Below are 19,048 nucleotides of genomic sequence, written 5' to 3'. Positions count from 1 at the left end.
TGCCCTTCACTACACTACACTCTGCCTCCAATCACCATGCCAATTTTGGATATAATTAGCCAGCTTTCCCACTGAAGCAGCCTACCATGAGGGATCTTATTAAGTGCCTTATAGAAGTCCACACAGACAACATCTACTGGATTGCCTCCGTCAATTGCCTTTGTTACTTCCTCATAAAATTCAATCACAAATAGTGGTAAAGGACTCTCCCTCACCCTGCACTATGCTAAATTAACTATACCTGCACAGCTCTGGCCTTTCAAAATGAGCATTATTCTGTCCATTAGAATTTACTCTCATAATTTCCTTACCACTGACATAAGGCTCACTGACCTATAGTTATTTGGCTTATCTCTGCTGCCCTTAAATAAACAAACAATTTTAACCTGATGAAGGATCTTGGCCTGAAAGGTCAACTGTTTATTCATTCCCATAGATGCTGTCCTGACCAGCTAACTTCCCCCAGCATTTTGTGTGTTGCTCTGGATTCCAGCATCTGCAGAATCTCTTGCATTCACAATGTCAAAGTACATATATGTCACCGTATGCAACCCTAAGATTTCTTGTGGGCATTCACAGTAAGTACAAAAGCACAATAGAACAAATGAAAGACCATACCCAACAGGATGGGCAAACACCCAATCTACAAACACAGAAAGAAATGGAAAAAATAATAATTATAAATAAGCGTCAAGTATCAAGAACATGAGATGAAGAGTGCTTGAAAGTGAGTCCATTGGTTGTGGGTACAGTTCACTGATGGGGTAACTGAAGTTGAGTGAAGTTATCCCATCTGGTTCAAAAGCCTGATGGTACAGGTCCTGAGGCTCCTGTACCTCCTTCTTGATGGCAGAGACAAGAAGAATGCATGGCTTAAATGGTGGGGGTCCTTGGTGATGGATACTGCTTTCCTGCAACAAAGCTCCATGTAGATGTGCTCAATGGTGGGGAGGGTTTTAGTTGTGATGGCTGTATCCACTATTTTGTGGGGTTTTCCGTTCAAGGGCATCTGTGCTTCCATACCATTAACCGTTCTCCAGTCTACTGCTGGCTCATCTGTGGCTAAAGAACACACAACAATCTCAGATTCCCAGTAATCTCCTCCCTTGTTTTTCATAACATGCTGAGATAGATCTCATTCAGCACTGGGTGTGCTCCAAAACATCCACCACCTCCACCTCCTTAATTCATACATGATCCAGACAATTGATATCCCCTTTTGTGAACTCGCTATCCTTCATATCCTCATTGCTGAATTAGAGGAAAACATCTATTTAGAACGTTGCCCAAGTATCCTGGATTCAAAGAGAGTTATAAAGTAATAAAGCAGGCCTATACTAAGGGAATTGTACTCCACAATTAATAGCCTTGAAGCAGGATACCCCAAGGCCCCACTTCATCATTGCCATCATTACAGGCTTCCGATGTTTCAGATGTGATAGAGGCAGAGGAATGAAAGGTGGGGGGATAGCACTGCTTGTCAGGGAAAATGTAACAGCGAGCTCATGCAGGACAGATTAGAGGGCTTGTCTACTGAGTCCTTATGGGTGGAGCTGAGAAACAGGAAAGGTATGGCCACATTAGTGGGGTTGTATTACAGACCACCCAATAGTCAGCGAGAATTGGAGGAGCAAATCTGCAGAGAGATAGCAGGCAACTGCAGGAAACATAAAGTTGTGGTGGTAGGGGATTTTAATTTTCCATATATAGATTGGGACTCCCATACTGTTAGGGGTCTAGATGGTTTAGAGTTTGTAAACTGTGTTCAGGAAAGTTTTCTAAATCAATATACAGAGGTACCAACTAGAGCGGATGCAATATTGGATCTCCTGTTAGGAAACGAGTTAGGACAAGTGACGGAAGTGTGTGTAGGGGAGCACTTTGGTTCCAGTGATCATAACACCATTAGTTTCAACTTGATCATGGACAAGGTGTATGGAGGGATATGGTCTGTGTGCAGGTCAGTGGGACTAGGCAGAAAATAGTTCAGCACAGCCAAGAAGGGCCTAAAGGCCTGTTTCTGTGCTGTAGTTTTTCTATGGTTTCTAATGATAACCACCAGGGCAGTCGTAGTATGGAGGACTTTAACTATTGCAACTTCAAGAGTGTTATCAATATACCACCAGCACATCTGCTGGCCCACCAGGGGCCCCAAGCACCCTTGACCAAAGAGGCTTGCCAGCCCAGCCCCCCATCGACACTTTGATAAATCAGACCAACAGTGCTCCTTCTTGCTGTGTACTAAAAGAAACTGAAACAGGAGCTTCCATTACAGAAAATCATAAAGTGATAGTCTGGACTATCTGTCTGCTAATGGAGTAGCAGTATTTTTCCGCTGCTCTTAGTTTTCTTTCTTTCCCCCTAGTTTAAGCTTTGAATTTAAAATTTTTACTTGTTGATTTATGAGGGTGATCAATATGTCCATCTCTACAAGAAGTGGGAAGAATCTACCTGAACCTGGTGATAAAGATAATGGGAAAGGAAAGGTGCAAAAGGAAAGATCTGATGAAATGCCATCGTGGGCTGAAGATATCGTTCAGACATTGAATTCAATTAAGGATCAGAATGGATCAATTAAAGACCAACTGGAAAAGAATAGTAATGAAATGAAGTCATTTCTGGGAAAACTTAAAGACCTGGAAACTCAAGTTATTTCACACGAAGAGGAATTGAAGATAACTAAGCAAAAGCTGTCTGAAGCTACAACTCGTTTTGAAAGTTATCAAAATAAGATCATAGACCTGGAAACTAGGTCTCGACGAAGAAATATAAGAATTGTTGGGCTGCAGGAAGGAGCTGAAGATGCAGATCTAACGGCTTACTTTGGTAAGCTTTTCCACACTTTATTTCATACCATTCTATCAGAGCCGCCTGCTATAGAAAGGGCACACAGGGTGTTTATCTCGAAATCGAAGGACTCTAGTAAACCAAGATCTGTTCTGGTTTGCTTTCATCACTTTAAAATTAAAGATCAAATAATACGACAGGCAAGAAAACAGAGAGTTTTTAGATTTATGGAATCTGAGCTCCGCTTCTATGAAGATTATCCAAGAGAGATAATGGAACAAAGATCAAAATTTGCCCTGGTAATGAAACAAGCATATGATAAGAATCTTTTTCCATCTTTGAGGTATCCGACAAAACTTAAAATTTTTCCTCCTAATTCTCCTCCTCGTACTTTTTGTGATCCAAAAGCTGCACTGGATTTTGTTCAGGCTTTGCCTGCCGCTGTCACCGACACCACTGTTGAATGATCCATTTGAAAAGCTGTTTGGCTATTTCTATATTATTTGCATTTTGGAAAGATTTATGAAGGTCACTTATATATTTCATTGACAGTCTAATTAAAGAACACGGAGACTTGTTCTTTATTGCATATTATTGGTTTTCCTTTGGAAAGATTTAGGGTTTAAGTGTCTTTGCTCAAATGATCTCTGGACATTTTATAACAGAGGGAAGAAGATAAGGCGATTTGTTCCTTTAATTTAATACTTTGTAGCTAATTGGTAGTTTTTCCTACTAACAGGGCTTTTTATATATTTTTTCTGTTCTATTATAAAGTGATAGTCTGAGAAAATGGATGAGCTTCTAAAAGGACTCAGTAGCCAATCTGGATTAGCACATCACTGCCATCACAGAATTCATCAGCAAGTGCATAGCGAGCAAAGTAACAAAGTGGTCAATCTGGTACTCCCAAACCAGAAACCACGGATGAACTCAGAGATTCACCCCTTACTGAAGTTGAAGACTGTAGCATTCAACTTGGGTGACTCTGACCTATACAGGAAAATGAGGGAGGACCTTTTCAAAGCTATCAGGAATGCCAAGAGACAATACCAGCCCAAAATTAAATCCCAAACCAACCATCAGTCACGGTAGGGCTACAGGCTATGAACAGAAGGGCAATGAACTGACACCATCTACCCCAACAACCTCTAACACACGTGCTCGCAATCATCATTGCAGACATCAGTTCAACTCTTTGGAGACTGAACCTGTAGAAAGCATCTGACCCAGATCCTTTGTGAATCAGCTGGCAGGAAGCAAACATTTTTACCTCTCCCAATCAATGCTCTCTCTAGGGTGTGTGCACACATACACACACACACACCTTTTGCTACTAACACACAAAGGAATTTAAACTGTGCACCCTCGACCTCAATTGGTATGTTAAGTATATTTCACAATCATACACAATCCTTTTCCTTTTCCGGCTTCTGATGTAGACAATGTTGACAACGTGGAGCTTGCAATGATTTGTCTACAGATTTTAGGACTGACTTATTTATACGGCAATTATTTAAGAAATTATTCAGCGTACACATGTTGTTGACACTGGACAAAAATTTGCACAGCACAGGACTTTTGCACACAGTGGTCATTACAAATTTGAGGGAACATTACTCCCTACTCAAATCTAAGGTTTCCACCTGTTTTAAGAAGACTATTGGCATTATGCTGCCAAAGAAAAACATGGTAACATGCCTTGGAGACATAAGATTCTGCAGACAACACACACAAAATCGAGGAGCTCAGCAAGCCAGGCAACATCAATGGAAAAAAGTACAGTTGATGTTTTGGGCCAGGAGGGTTGGAAATCTTGAGCAACAGACACAAAATGCTGGAGGAACTCAGCAGTTCAGGCAGCATCTCTAGAGAGAAATAAACAGTCGACATTTTGAGCTGAGGATCTTCATTAGTATGGGCCCTGCCTCAAACACACAAACACCACAATCAAATATCCCACTTTTCTGGACATTCTCTTCTTCCCCTTCCATCAGCCTGAAGACACAGAAGCCTGAAAGCACATACCACCAGGCTCAAAGGTAAAGCTTTTCTATCTGCTGTTAAAAGACTGTCTGAAACTGACCTCTTACACATTAAACATGATATCTTGATCTTACAACCTAATTCAACTCTAATGAATGATTTCAACAATATTAGTCAAATGCCTATTTCCCTCTACAGATGTTGCCTGACTCACTGAATTCATCAACCACATTTTGTGTTTCAGCATCTGAAGTCTTTCTCACGTGTCTACTTCAAAATGGCCTTCACATATTACTGTCTGCCTACATTGCATTTTCTGTGTCACCATAACACTACATGTTATATAAAAACCAAATGCACAGACTATACAAGACAACACACACAAAATGCTGGAGGAAATTAGCAGGCCAGGCAATATCTATGGGAAAAAAACTCCCCCAAAACCACCCCATACCTCCCTTCTCCTCAGACACTACCTTCGATCTCATCTTCATCCATGTCTTCACCATTCCCTCTGACCTTCCTCTCTCTGAGGCAGAACATTCCGTCCTTTAGCAAGGGCCTCACTTTTGCCCCCCTGCACCCACACCTCAGCAAGTTCCATGTACGCCATGATGCTGAACTTTTCTCCTGCCACTTCAGTCTCCAAGCCTATTTCTTTGACTCGGAAACTCTATACACCTCCATATCCCACTAGGAAAGGCCTCAACACTCTCTGCTTCTTTCTGGACACCAAACCCAACCAGTTCCCCTCCACCACCACTCTCCTCCATCCAGCGGAAGGTCCTCACTCTTAATAATTACTCCTTTGGCCCCTCCCACTTCCTTCAAACAAAAGGTGTAGCCATTGGCAATCACATGGGTCACAGCTATGCCTGCCTTTTTGTCAGCTGTGTGGAACAGTCTACATTCCAAGCCTATATTGGTGTCCGCGCCCACTTTTCCTATGCTACATTGACGACTGCATTGGTGCTGTTTCCTGCACCCATGCCGTGCTCATCGACTTCATCAACTTTGCCTCCAACTTCCACCGTGCCCTCAAGTTTACCTGGTCCATTTCTGACACCTCCCTCCCCTTTCTCGATCTCACTGGAGACAGCTTTTCTACTGATTTTTAATATAAATCCATGGACTCTCACAGCTACCTGGAATATACCTCTTCCCACCCTGTTACTTGTAAAAACACCGCCCATAGAACTATAGAAACATTACAGCACAGAAACAGGCCATTTGACCCTTCTTGGCTGTGCCGAACTATTTTTCTGCCTAGTCCCACTGACCTGCACCTGGAGCATATCCCTCCATACACCTCTCATCCACGTACCTGTCCAAGTTTTTCTTAAATGTTAAAAGTGAGCCCACATTTACCACTTCATCTGGCAGCTCATTCCACACTCCCACCACTCTGTGTGAAGAAGACCCCCCCCACCATGTTCCCTTTAAACTTCTCCCCCTTCACCCTTAACCCATGTCCTCTGGTTTTTTTCTCCCCTTGCCTCAGTGGAAAAAGCCTGCTTGTATTCACTCTATCTATACCCATCATAATTTTATATACCTCTATCAAATCTCCCCTCATTCTTCTACGCTCCAGGGAATAAAGTCCTAACCTATTCAACCTTTCTCTGTAACTCAGTGTCTCAAGTCCCGGCAACATCCTTGTTGTCACGTACCCCATGACGGGTTCAAGATCCAGCAGAAATGGAAAACACTTCTGGTATTGCTATTAACTAATGGTATTTATTCGTAACTACGCAATACAGTAATATAAAATCAGATATATAAAACAGGTTAGCAATGATCAGATATGTATAAGTGTGGAAATATATGAAATCCAAGCTTCTTCAAGTCTAGGGGTAAATAGACAATAGACAATAGGTGCAGGAGTAGGCCATTCGGCCCTTCAAGCCAACACCGCCATTCACTGTGATCATGGCTGATCATCCACAATCAGTATCCAGTTCCTGCCTTATCCTCATAACCTTTGATTCCGCTATCTTTAAGGGCTCTATCCATCTCTTTTTTGAATGCATCCAGAAGCTTGGCCTCCACAGCCTTCCATATATCCACCACTCTCTGGGTGAAAAAGTTTCTCCTCAACTCCGTTCTAAATGGCCTACCCCTAATTCTTAAACTGTGGCCTCTAGTTCTGGACTCACCCGTCAGCGGGAACATGCTTCCTGCCTCGTGTCCAATCCCTTAATAATCTTATATGTTTCAATAAGATCCCCTTTCAGCCTTCTAAATTCCACAGTATACAAGCCCAGTCGCTCCAATCTTTCGACATATGACAGTCCCACCATTCTGGGAATTAACCTTGTGAACCTACGCTGCACTCTCTCAATAGCAAGAATGTCCTTCCTCAAATTTGGAGACCAAAACTGCACACAATACTCCAGGTGTGGTCTCACCAGGGCCCTGTACAGCTGCAGAAGGACCTCTTTGCTCTTATACTCAATTCCCCTTGTTATGAAGGCCAGCATGCCATTAGCTTTCTTCACTGCCTGCTGTACTTGCATACTTGCTTTCAGTGACTGATGTACAAGAACACCTAGATCTCGTTGTACTTCCCCTTTTCCTAACTTGACTCCATTTAGATAATAATCTGCCTTCCCGTTCTTACCACCAAAGTAGATAACCTCACATTTATCCACATTAAACTGCATCTGCCATGCATCTGCCCACTCACCCAGCCTGTCCAAGTCACTCTGCATTCTCATAACATCCACCTCACATTTCACACTGCCACCCAGCTTTGATAGTCTTACAATGATGAGTAAAGTTCAGTTCAGTTCGTGGTATGGAGTTGAGTGGTGATAGAGAGAAAGGGAGAGGTTTGAGTCTTCAGGTAAGCTGACACCGTCGATCTTCCCGTTGTCCTCCAAAATCCTTTAGATCAGCAGTCCCCGACTACCAGGCCATGAGGAAACGATATGAGACAGCTGCATCTTTCCTCATTCCCTGTCATGCACTGTTGAACTTGAACATAGGGTTGCCAACTGTCCCGTACTTGCCAGGACATCCCTTATATTGGGCTAAATTGGTTTGTCCCATATGGGACCGCCATTGTCCTGTATTTCCCCCGCTAAGGTAGAGTGTTCCTATGAAACCTTTCGTGCCGAAATGGCGTGAAGCGAAGAAGCAATTACCATTAATTTATATGGGAAAAATTTTTGAGTGTTCCCAGACCCAAATAATAACCTAACAAATCATACTAAATAACACATAAAACCAAAAAACAAATAACAATAACATATAGTAAAAGCAGGGATGATTTGATAAATACACAGCCTATATAAAGTAGAAATAACGTATGCACAGTATAGTCCGGAAGATGAAGGCAAAACTGATATGTGGGAAAAAAAATCGGCACGTACGCACATGCGCACGGCTTCATGGTCATGGTAGTCTTTCCTGGGGTAAAGTGTCCCGGGGATTTCGGAGTGCGAAAGTTGGCAACCCTAACTAGAATAGACATGTTGAGGTAAGTTTAACCCTACTTGAACATCCCCCCCCCCCCCCCCAACTGGTCGGCTGGTCCGCAAGAATATTGTCAATATTAAACCCGTCCGCAGTGCAAAAAAGGTTGGGGATCCCTGCTTTAGATCACCGACTGTGACCACAACAAAGGGGACCGTTCTTCTGTGGTGGAATTATCAACCCAGGCGAGGGTCGGACACACGAATAACTCCCCACCGGTCACACCTTTTTCACACTGCGAGAGCCACTGATCGATCCACGTGATCGATCCTCCAAAACCCACCTTTTCTGTGGGCACAACAAAGCTCATTCAGTGTCCAAAACCATGGGTCTGTAGGTCGAACAGCTGACCTTCTATTTATCTCACCGTGCTGAACACCAGCATCAAGTAGCTCCTCCCTTCTCTCTGTGTAAGAACTTAGAAGCTGCCAGTGTCCTTGCAGAAGTGTAAACATGCTGCAGAGAAACCATAACGCTATCTCAAAGCAGTCTTCGCCTCTCTCTCTTCGTAACAAGGTGTTTGTGTTGTACAACCCTCTCTCCCTTTTTAAAGATATAGACCATAGAAAATATGACCCCGAGGGGTACATAACATTGTAAACGTTCTCTGCACTCTTTCAACCTTATTAATATCCTTCCTGTAATTTGGTGACCAAAACTGCACACAATTCTCTCAATTCCTCAGTCTTTGATGCATCTGCTCTCAGGAAGAGGCTTTTCATTCTAGAATGAAGGAGATGTCCTCCTCTTCAAAGAAAGATGCTTCCCTTCAACCACTATTAACGCTGCCCTCAACCACATCTCCTCCATTTCATGCACGCCTGCTCTTACACTATCCTTCTGCCACGCTACCAGGGATAGGGTTTCTCTTGTTCTCACCTATTACCCCAACAGCCTCCGCATCCAGCATATAATTCTCTGGAACTTCTGCCATCTCCAGCGCGATCCAACACCAAGCACACCTTTCCCTCCACCCTCCCCCCCACTTTCTGCTTTCCACAGGGGTCGCTCCCTACACAACTCCCTTGCTCTCTTGTCCATTCATCCCTCCCCAATGATCTCCCTCCTGGCACTTACCCTTGCAAGCAGAACAAAGGCTACACCTGCCCCTACACCTCCTTCCTCACCACCATTCAGGAACCCAAACAGTCCTTCCAGCTGAGGCGACACTTCACCTATGTGTCTGTTGGGGTCATAGACTGTGTCTGGTATTCCCAGCGTGGCCTCCTGTCTATCAGTGAGACCCGGCGTAGATTGGGAGACTGCTTCGCCGAGTGCCTATGCTCTGTCCGCCAGAAGAAGCAGGATCTCCCAGTGGCCACCCATTTTTAATTTCACTTCCCATTCCCATATGTCAATCCATGTCCTCCTCTACTGTCGCGAAGAGGCCACACTCAGGTTGGAGAGACAACACCTTATATTCCGTTTGGGTAGCCTCCAATCTGATGGCATGAACATCAATTTCTTGAACATCTGGTACATGCACTCTCTCACCGTCACCATTCCCCATCCCCTTTTCCCTCTCTCACCTCCTCTCCTTGCCCACCCATCGCCTCCCTCTGGTGCTCAACTCCCCTTGTCTTTCTTCCATGGCCTTCTGTTCTCTCCTATCAGACTCCTCCTTCTCCAGCCGTGTATCTCTTTCACCAATCAACTTCACAGCTCTTTACTTCATCCCCCCCTTTCACCTAACACCTTATTTCTCTCTCCCCTCCCCCTCCTTTTTATATCTCTCCTCATCTTTTTTCTCCAGTCCTGCCACAGTGCCTCAGTACTTTTTTTCCATTGATGCTGCCTGGCGTGCTGATTCCTCTAGCATTGAGTGTGTGTTGCTTGGATTTCCAGTATCTGCAGATTTTCTCTTGTTTGTGATTAGATTAGGGCAGGTATGTTGCAGTCAGAAGGATAGCAAGATAACAGAACCTTGGATGTTGCGAGATGCGATGAATTTAGTCAAGAAAAAAAGGAAAAGTATGCAAAGCCCAGGAAGCTAGAATCAAACAGAGCCCTTGAGGATTATAAAGAAGTGAGAACAGAGCTCAAAAAAAGAAACAGGAAAGCCAGGAGGAGCCATGAAAAGTCTTTGGCAAGTAGTATTTAAAGAGAATCCACATGTATTTTATACATCAAGAGCAAGAGTATAACTCAGGTGCAGGTAGGACCACTGAAGTATAAAGAGGGGAACATTTACTTGGATGGGGAAGATGTGGGCGAAATCCTTAATTGGTACTTTACATTAGTATTTACGAAATAGAAGGACGTGGAGGCATAGTGAGGTCATTGCCAAGCATATTTATAAATTAAGGCACTTCAATTTAAAGGAGGAGGCAGTGTTAGGTCTCTTAAAGACTATTAAGGTGGCCGTACCCAGGACCTGATGGGCTATACACCAGGCGGGGCGGGGGGGGAGGGGGGGGAGGGAGAGGAGATTGCTGGTGTCTTAATCAATATCTTCGTGTCCTCTCTAGGCACAGGCGAGGTCCCAGAGGAATGGCAAGTAGCTACCTTTGTTCCATTAACGCAACAGACACAAAATACTGGTGGAGCGCAGCAGGCCAGGCAGCATCTATAGGAAGAAGTACAGTCGACGTTTCGGGCCGAGACCCTTCGTCAGTCCTATATATTTTTATAGAAACATAGAAAACCTACAGCACAATACAGGCCCGTTGGCCCACAATACTGTGCCAAACATGTACTTACTTAGAAATTACCTAGGGTTACCATAGCCCTCTATTTTATATAGCTGTAACATTATCTCTCGGCTCTTGAACTCATCCCATGGTTGAAGGTGGCCAATACACCGTATGCCTTCTTAACCAGACAGTCAACCTGTGCAGCAGCTTTGAGTGTCCTATGGACTCAGACCCCAAGATCCTCCACACTACGAAGAGTCTAACCATTAATATATTCTGCCATCTATTTGACCTACCAAAATGAACCATCTCACACTTATCTGGCTTGAAATCCATCTGCCACTTCTTTGCCCAGTTTTGCAACCTATCGATGTCCCACTGTAACCTCTGACAGCCCTCCACACTATCCACAACACCCCCAACCTTTGCGTCATCAGCAAATTCACTAACCCATCCTTCCACTTCCTCATCCAGGTCATTTATAAAAATCACAAAGAGAAGAGGTCCCAGAACAGATCCCTGAGGCACACCACTGGTCACCAACCTCCAAGCAGAATATGACCTGTCTATAACCACTCCCTGCCTTCTGTGGGCAAGCCAATTCAGAATCCACAAAGCAAGGTCCCCTTGGATCCCATGCCTCCTTACTCTCTCAATATGCCTTGCATGGGGTACCTTATCTGAAATCCATATACACTACATCTACTGTTCTACCTTCATCAATGTGTTAAGTCACATCCACAAAAAATTCAATCAGGCTTGTAATGCACAACCTGCTTTTGACAAATCCATGCTGGCTATTCCTAATCATATTATGCCGCTCCAAATTTTCATAAATCCTGCCTCTCAGGATCTTCTCCATCAATTTATCAACCACTGAAGTTAGACTCACTGGTCTATAATTTCCTAGGCTATCTCTACTCTCTTTCTTGAATAAGGGAACAACATCTGCAACCCTCCTATCCTCCAAAACCTCTCCTGACCCACTGATGATGCAAAGATCATTGCCAGATCTCCTCCCTCGACTCCCACAGTAGACTGGGGTACATCTCATCCAGTCCCAGTGACTTATCCAGCTAGATGCTTTCCAAAAGCTCTAGCACATCCTCTTTCTTAATGTCTAAATGTTCAAGCTTTTCAGTCCGCTGTAGGTCATCCCTACAATCACCAAGGTCCTTTCCCGTAGTGAATACTGAAGCAAAGTATTCATTTAGTACCTCCACTATATACTCCGGTTTCCACTGTCACACTTGATTTTTCTCACGTCTTACCCTTTCGCTTTTTCACATACTTGTACAATGCCTTGATGTTTTCTTTAATCCTGCTCACCAAGGCCTTCTCATGGCCCCTTCTGGCTCTCCTAATTTCATTCTTAAGCTCCTTCCTGCTAGCCTTATAATTTTCTAGATCTCTATCATTACGTGGTTTTTTGAACCTTTGGTAAGCGCTTCCTTTCTTTTTGACTAGATTTTCAACAGCCTTTGTACAACATGATTCCTGTATCCTACCATGCTTTCCCTGTCTCTTTGGAATGTCCCTATGCAGAAATCCACGCAAATATCCCCTGAACATTTGCCACATTTCTGCCGTACATTTCCCTGAGAACATTTGTTCCCAATTTATGCTTCCAAGTTCCTGCTTGATAGCTTCATATTTCCCCTTACTTCATTTAAAAACTTTCCTAACTTGTCTCTTCCTATCCCTCTCCAATGCTATGGTAAAGGAGATAGAATTGTGATCACTATCTCCAAAATGCTCCCCCACCAGGTTCATTTCCCAAAACCAGATCAAAGTACAGCCTCTCCTCATGTAGGGTTTTCTACATATTGTGTCAGGAAACCTTCCTGAACACACTTAACAAACCCTACTCCATCTAAACCTCTTGCTCTAGGGAGATGCCAATCGACTACAAGGCATAGGAACAGAGTTAGGTCATTTCGCCCATCAAGTCTGCTCCACTATTCCATCATGGCTGATTTATTATTCCTCTCAACCACATTCTCCTGTCTTCTCCCCATAAACTTGAACACCCTTACTAATCAAAAACCTATCAAACTCTGCTTTAAAAAAAATTCAATAATTTGGTCTCCAAAGCAATCCATGGCAATGAATTCCACAGATTCACTACCAGCCAATTAAAGAAATTCCTTATCTCTGTTCTAAATGGATGTTTTTCTATTCTAAGGGCGTGCCCTCTGGTGCTCAACTCCCCAAATGCAAGAAAAATCCTCTCCACATCCACTTTATCTAGGCCTTCCAATATTCAATAGGTTTCAGAGAGCCTCTCATTCTTCTAAACTCCAGTGAATATAGGCCTGGAGTCATCAAACACTCCTCGTATGTTAACCCTTCCATGCTGAATCATTCTCATGTACCTCCTCTGGACACTATCCAAAGCCAGCAAATCTTTTCCTGCTAAGGAACCCAAAACTACTAACAACACTCCTAACGCAGTATGACAAATGCCTAAAAAAGCCTCAACATGACACCCTCGCGAAATGAATGCTAATACTGCATTTGCCTTCCAATTCAAAAAGAATCTTGCAGGACTCCCAAATTTCTTTGCACCTCTAATTTTTGAATTTTTCGCCTCTAATTTTCTGCACCTCTGATTTTAGAAAATAGCCCACATGGTTAATCTTTCCACTAAACTGCATAAACGCATATATATATATATTCCATCTGCTACTTGAATTCTCCCAATCTGTCAAAGTCCTTTTGCAGCCCCCCTGCTTCATCAACACTACTGCCCCTCCTTCGTACTTCATACTTCGACAGTTCTTCGCAAATATGGACACAAAGCCATCAATTAAGTCATCCAAATCATTTGTATGTAATATGAAAAGAAACAGTACCAACACCAACCCCTGTAGAACATCACTGGCAGCCAACCAGAAAAGGCCCCCTTTATTCACACTCTTGCCAGTCAATCTTCTATCCAAGCAATATACAAAATGCTAGAGGAACTCCAGCGTTTTGCGTGTGATGCTTGGATTTCCAGTATCTGTAGATTTTCTCTTGTTTGTGAATGAATCTTCTGTCCATTCTATTATCTTTCCTGTAATACCACATGCTTTTAACCTTGTTCAACAGCTTCATGTGCAGCACCTTGTCAAAAGCCTCTGTAAATCCAAGTAAACAACATCCACTGACTCTCCTTTGTCCACTCTGCCTATTATTTCCTCAAAGAATTCTAACAGATTTATCAAGCAAGATTTTCCCTCAAGACCACCAGGATTTTCCCACCAGATGGCATGCATTTAAGGTAAGAGGGGATAAGTTCAAAGAAGATGTGAGGGGCAAGTTGGGCAAGTGTTTTTTTTTTTATTTTTTTTTTTTTTTTTTTTTTTTTTTACACACACAGTGAGTGGTGGGTACCTGGAATGCACTACCTAGGGTGGTGAGACTTTCACCAGACATTTAGATAGGCACATGAATGTGAAGAATATGGGCATTATGGAGGCAGAAGGCCAATTTAGTTGGCTATTTAATAACTAATTTAATTGGTTTGGCACAACATTGTGGGTCGAAAGGCTTGTTCCTGAGCTGTACTGTTCTATGTTCTACATTGCTACTGCTTTTCTCTTGTACTACCTCAAAGTATTTATGTTTTGAAATCATCTGTATGAATAGCATGCAAACCTATGCTTTTCACAGTACCTCAGTACATGTGACAATAATAAATCAATACTAATATCAACTGGATCATGCCAACTATGGTACCCACTACTGTGTTTAGCCTATTCCCTCTAAACTTCTATCCATGTAATCACCCAACGGTATTTTAAACGCTATTGTCACTGCCTCAACTGGGAGGTGCACAAAAGCATAGCAATATAAGGAAACTTCACTCTTTAGAAAGTTGCAATGGAGAACTATTGCACCAATACCCTCTTATAATCAAAATCTGCCAATGCACCAACTATTTTATCCTCCCTAGGACAGGATGAAGAATACATGATTGGTATACCAGTGTTGCAGAAAGATGAACTGCTTCTTCTGAATTCCTATAGGTCACAGGTACAGGTCTTCTGACAATGCATGCCCTTATTTAAATCAAGTTACCCTGAAACATGTTGCTGTGTACCTGCCAACCTTCTATATGTACAACTCATGCACTTTTTAATATGGCTTCCAATCAGCACTTCAGTATTAAATCTTCAACAATTGCAAACATTTTCAAATTATGGAAAATACCATGTGATAAGAAATGCATTTTAAATTAAAAGTGGAAAGAGAGCTCACAGCAAACAGGGGGAGGAACAGTTCTTGCTGACCTTTCATGTCTTGTGGTAATTTCTACGAACAGCCCATTTTAATTGATGACAATACTGTACCTAGAGGTTCCTGATGGTTGGTCTGGTCAATGTCACAGGTAATGACGTCATCAATTTCTGAATTGCTGCTGGAGCTTCCATCACTAGAGCTGCCAATCCACTGTGGAGTGCATTTGCTGTGGATCATAACCTCCCTCGACCTGCGCATTCGCTGCATCTGTTCTTTCTGTTGCTGGGTCCTCTGACACTTCTTCAAGCGAAGGAGCTTTCGAGAGGATGAGCTAACTGCCTTAATATTGAACTTGCCGGTTTTGACATTTTGGGTCCCAGAAGATGAGGCAATCCCAGCCACATTTTCCTGATGTTCTTCTCTAATCCTCGCCGATGGGCTACCATCTGGGAGCCTGAAAAAGATCAAATAATTTCATATAATTATCCAAGTTAGACAAAATTGCATAAAAAGAGCCAAAGACAAAATCACCCATAAAACCATGATGGCTTTTGGGTTCAATATTTCCAGGGAATAGGGTTTTTTTAGAATGGTACTTACATAATGAAAAAGGCTTAATTAATAATCTGTCAGTTTAGGAGCAATTATCAAACAGTGACATGATGATGTTGTGCACTTGGATGACTCAGGGGCAGGAATAGCTGCTCAGTGTACCAGGCTTTAGATGTTTCAAAAAGGACAGGGAGGGAGGCAAAAAAGGTGGGGGCGTGGCAATGTTAATCAGGGATGGTGTCATGACTGCAGAAAGGGAGAAAGTCATGGAGGGATTATCTACTGAGTAGTGTGAGTGGAAGTCAAAACAGGAAGGGGGCAATAACTCCGCTGGGTGTTTTTTATAGAATGCCCCCCCCCCCCAAATAGTAACAGAGACATCAAGCAGCAGATAGGGAGGTAGATTCTGGAACGACGCAACAATAATAGGTTTGTTGTGATAGGTGATTTTAACTTTTCTAACATTGACTGACATCTTCTTAGAGCAAGGGATGGAGTTTGTTGGGTGTGGAAGATTTCAGGGAGATTTCCTTATGCAATATGTAGATAAGGAACACTCACAACACGCTGGAGGAACTCAGCAGGTCGGGCATCATCTGTGGAAAAGATCAGTCGACGTTTCGGGCCGGAACCCTTTGTCAGTTCCGGCCCAAAACGTCAACCGGTCTTTTCCACGGACACTGCCCAACTTGCTGAGATCCTCCAGCGTGTTGTGAGTGTTGCCTTGACCCCAGCATCTGCAGATTATTTTGTGATGTAGATAAGGAGAGGCTGTACATGATCTGGTATTGGGAAATGAACCTGGCAGGTGTCAGATCTCTCAGTGGGAGAGCATTTTAGAGCTAGTGATCACAACTCTATCTCCTTTAGTGCTGGAGAGGGATATCAGCAAACATTTCATTGGGGTAGGGGGAAATAACATGATATTACGCAGGAACTTGGTTGCATAAATTGGGAACAGATATTTTCAGGGAAATGCACAGTAGAAATGTGGCAAATCTTCAGGGAACTTTTGCATGGCATTCTGAAGCGGGGAAAGGACGGTAGGGTAAAGGAACCATGGTGTACAAAAGTTGTAGAAAATCAAGTTAAGAAAAGCTCACAAAAGGTTCAAGAAGCTAGGTACTGATAGAGTTCTAGAAAATTACAGGGTTGCCAGGAAGGAGCTTAAGAATGAAATTAGGAGAGCTAGAGGGGGCCATGAGGAGGCTTTGGCAAGCAGGATTAAGGAAAACCCCAAAGAATTCTACAAATATGTGAAGAGCAAAATGACGAGCCATGTGAGAATAGGAGCAATCAGGTGCAACAGTGGAAACGTGTGCATGGAATCTGAGGAGGAGCTCAGGTACTTAATGAATACTTTGCTTCAATATTCACTAGGGCAATTGTGGGGATGACTTAGTAGACTGAAGCACTTGAGCATATAGACATTAAGAAAAAGGATGTGCTGGAGCTTTTGAAAAGCATTGTCCAGACAAGATATACCCAGGCTACTGTAGGAAGTGAGGGAGGAGATTGCTGAGCCTCTGGCGATGATCTTTGCATCATCAATAGAAACAGGAGAAGTACCAGAGGATTGGAGGGTTCCAAATGCTGTTCCTTTGTTTAAGAAAGGGAGTCGAGATAACTCAGGAAATTATAGACCAGTGAGTCTTACTTCAGTAGTGGGCAAGTTGTTGGAGAAGATCCCGAGAAGCAGAATTTATGAGCATTTGAAGAAACATAACCTGATTAGGGATAGCCAGCACAGCTTTGTCAAGGGCAAGTCATGCCTAATGAGCCTAATTGAATTCTCTGAGGATGTAACAAAACACATTGATGAAGGAGAGCAGTGGATGTAGTGTATATGGATTTCAGTAAGGCATTTGATAAGGCTCTGGGCCTATACTCGCTGAAAATTAGAAGGTTGGCGATGGGGGGGGGGGGGGGGGGGGGAAGAATCTCATTGAAATCTATTGAATACTGAATAGGCCATGAAGAGGATGTTTCCTATAGTGGAGGATTCTTGGACCACAAGGCACAGCCTCAGAATAAAAGAACATTCCTTTAGAATGGAGATGAGCTGTATCAACACATGTTTAGCACATATAGAGGATGAATTAACCAATTGAAGAATTTTTTCCCATTTTTCAACCGGTATAATAATCTTAAATTCTCTTTCCCAATCAGCCTTAATTTTATTGGAAACATCAGGACATAAATTCATAATTATATTATATATAATTGCTACAACACTTTTCTGAGAGAGATTTAGATCTAAAATTTTTTCCGAAGTATCCATTGGATCTGAGTGTGGAAAATTAGGAGAAGCAGTAATTAAAAAGTTTCAAATCTGTAGATATCTAAAGAAGTGAGATCTGGGTAAGTTATATTTATTAGAAAGTCAATCAAAAGACATGAAACAATTATCCAAACATAAATCACGAAAACGTACTATACCTTTGGTTTACCAAAGTAAGCTTGATCCATAGTGGAAGGTTGAAAAAGGAAATCAGATATAATAGGACTTGCTAAAATAAATTGATTAAACCCAAAAAATCTTCGAAATTGAAACCATATACGTAAAGTATGCTTAACTATTGGATTATTCATTTGTTTATACAATTTGGAAGAAGTAAAAGGGAGCGAAGTTCCTAAAACCGAACCCAAAGAAAACCCTTGTAATGAATTACATTCAAGATTTACCCAATGTGGATTTAAAGATACATCCAAATCTCGTAACCAAAATTTTAAATATCGAATATTAATTGCCCAATAATAGAATCTAAAATTCGGGAGGGCGAGCCCCCCCCCCTCCTTTTTAGATTTCTGTAAATAACTTTTACCTAACCTAGGATTTTTGTTCTGCCATATAGATGAGGAAGTTTTTGAATCAACATTATCGAAAAAAGTAGTGCACAGGGCTCATATGTCCAAAGATAAACTATCTTGTTAATATTCTTATATTAATCCTATATGTGATAGATGTCATTTCGAGATAGCTTCTTTAACTCACATGTTTCGGTCATGTCCTTTGTTGGAAAAATATTGGCAAGATATTTTTGATATTATTTCAACGGTTTTGAATACAGACTATTAGAAGTGTGGTTTATGACCCTTCCATTAAATTTGAAAAAACTTGGAGGCCATTCATACAGCATTTTCAAATGATATAATTTGACCATTTCCAAACTTATTTTATTTCTCTGTACTGTTGGTTGAGAGGAATGAAGTCGTCAACACTAAGGTTTTCTTCTCTTCCATTTTTAAGATGTTAGAATTGCCCAAGTCTTTTAGTTTAGTTGACTAATTCTGTTTAGTTTAGTTTTTTTGGGGGTGGGGTTTGTTTTTTTTCCTAATTTTTTTTTCTTTTTCATGATCTTTCTCCAGTTTTTTTTTGTCCTGTATTA

The 19,048-nt window shown here is 42.2% G+C and overlaps 1 protein-coding gene across 9 annotated transcripts in view; it reads right to left on the bottom strand.

Moving 5' to 3' along the window:
• Positions 1 to 19,048, bottom strand: part of LOC140188328 (E3 ubiquitin-protein ligase arkadia-C-like) — a 172,318-nt gene that overhangs the window by 141,155 nt on the left and 12,115 nt on the right. For all 9 annotated transcript variants that reach the window (XM_072244476.1, XM_072244471.1, XM_072244469.1 and 6 more), the window contains one exon: positions 15,218 to 15,561. In XM_072244476.1, coding sequence (XP_072100577.1) covers positions 15,218 to 15,561 — 344 coding nt within the window. The remainder of the gene's footprint in view (positions 1 to 15,217; positions 15,562 to 19,048) is intronic.

This window comes from Mobula birostris, chromosome 26 (assembly GCF_030028105.1).
Source record: "Mobula birostris isolate sMobBir1 chromosome 26, sMobBir1.hap1, whole genome shotgun sequence".
NCBI classification, from domain to species: Eukaryota; Metazoa; Chordata; class Chondrichthyes; order Myliobatiformes; family Myliobatidae; genus Mobula; species Mobula birostris.
The sequence above is the reverse complement of the archived record's forward strand: the minus strand, read 5'-3'. Positions and strand labels throughout refer to the sequence as shown.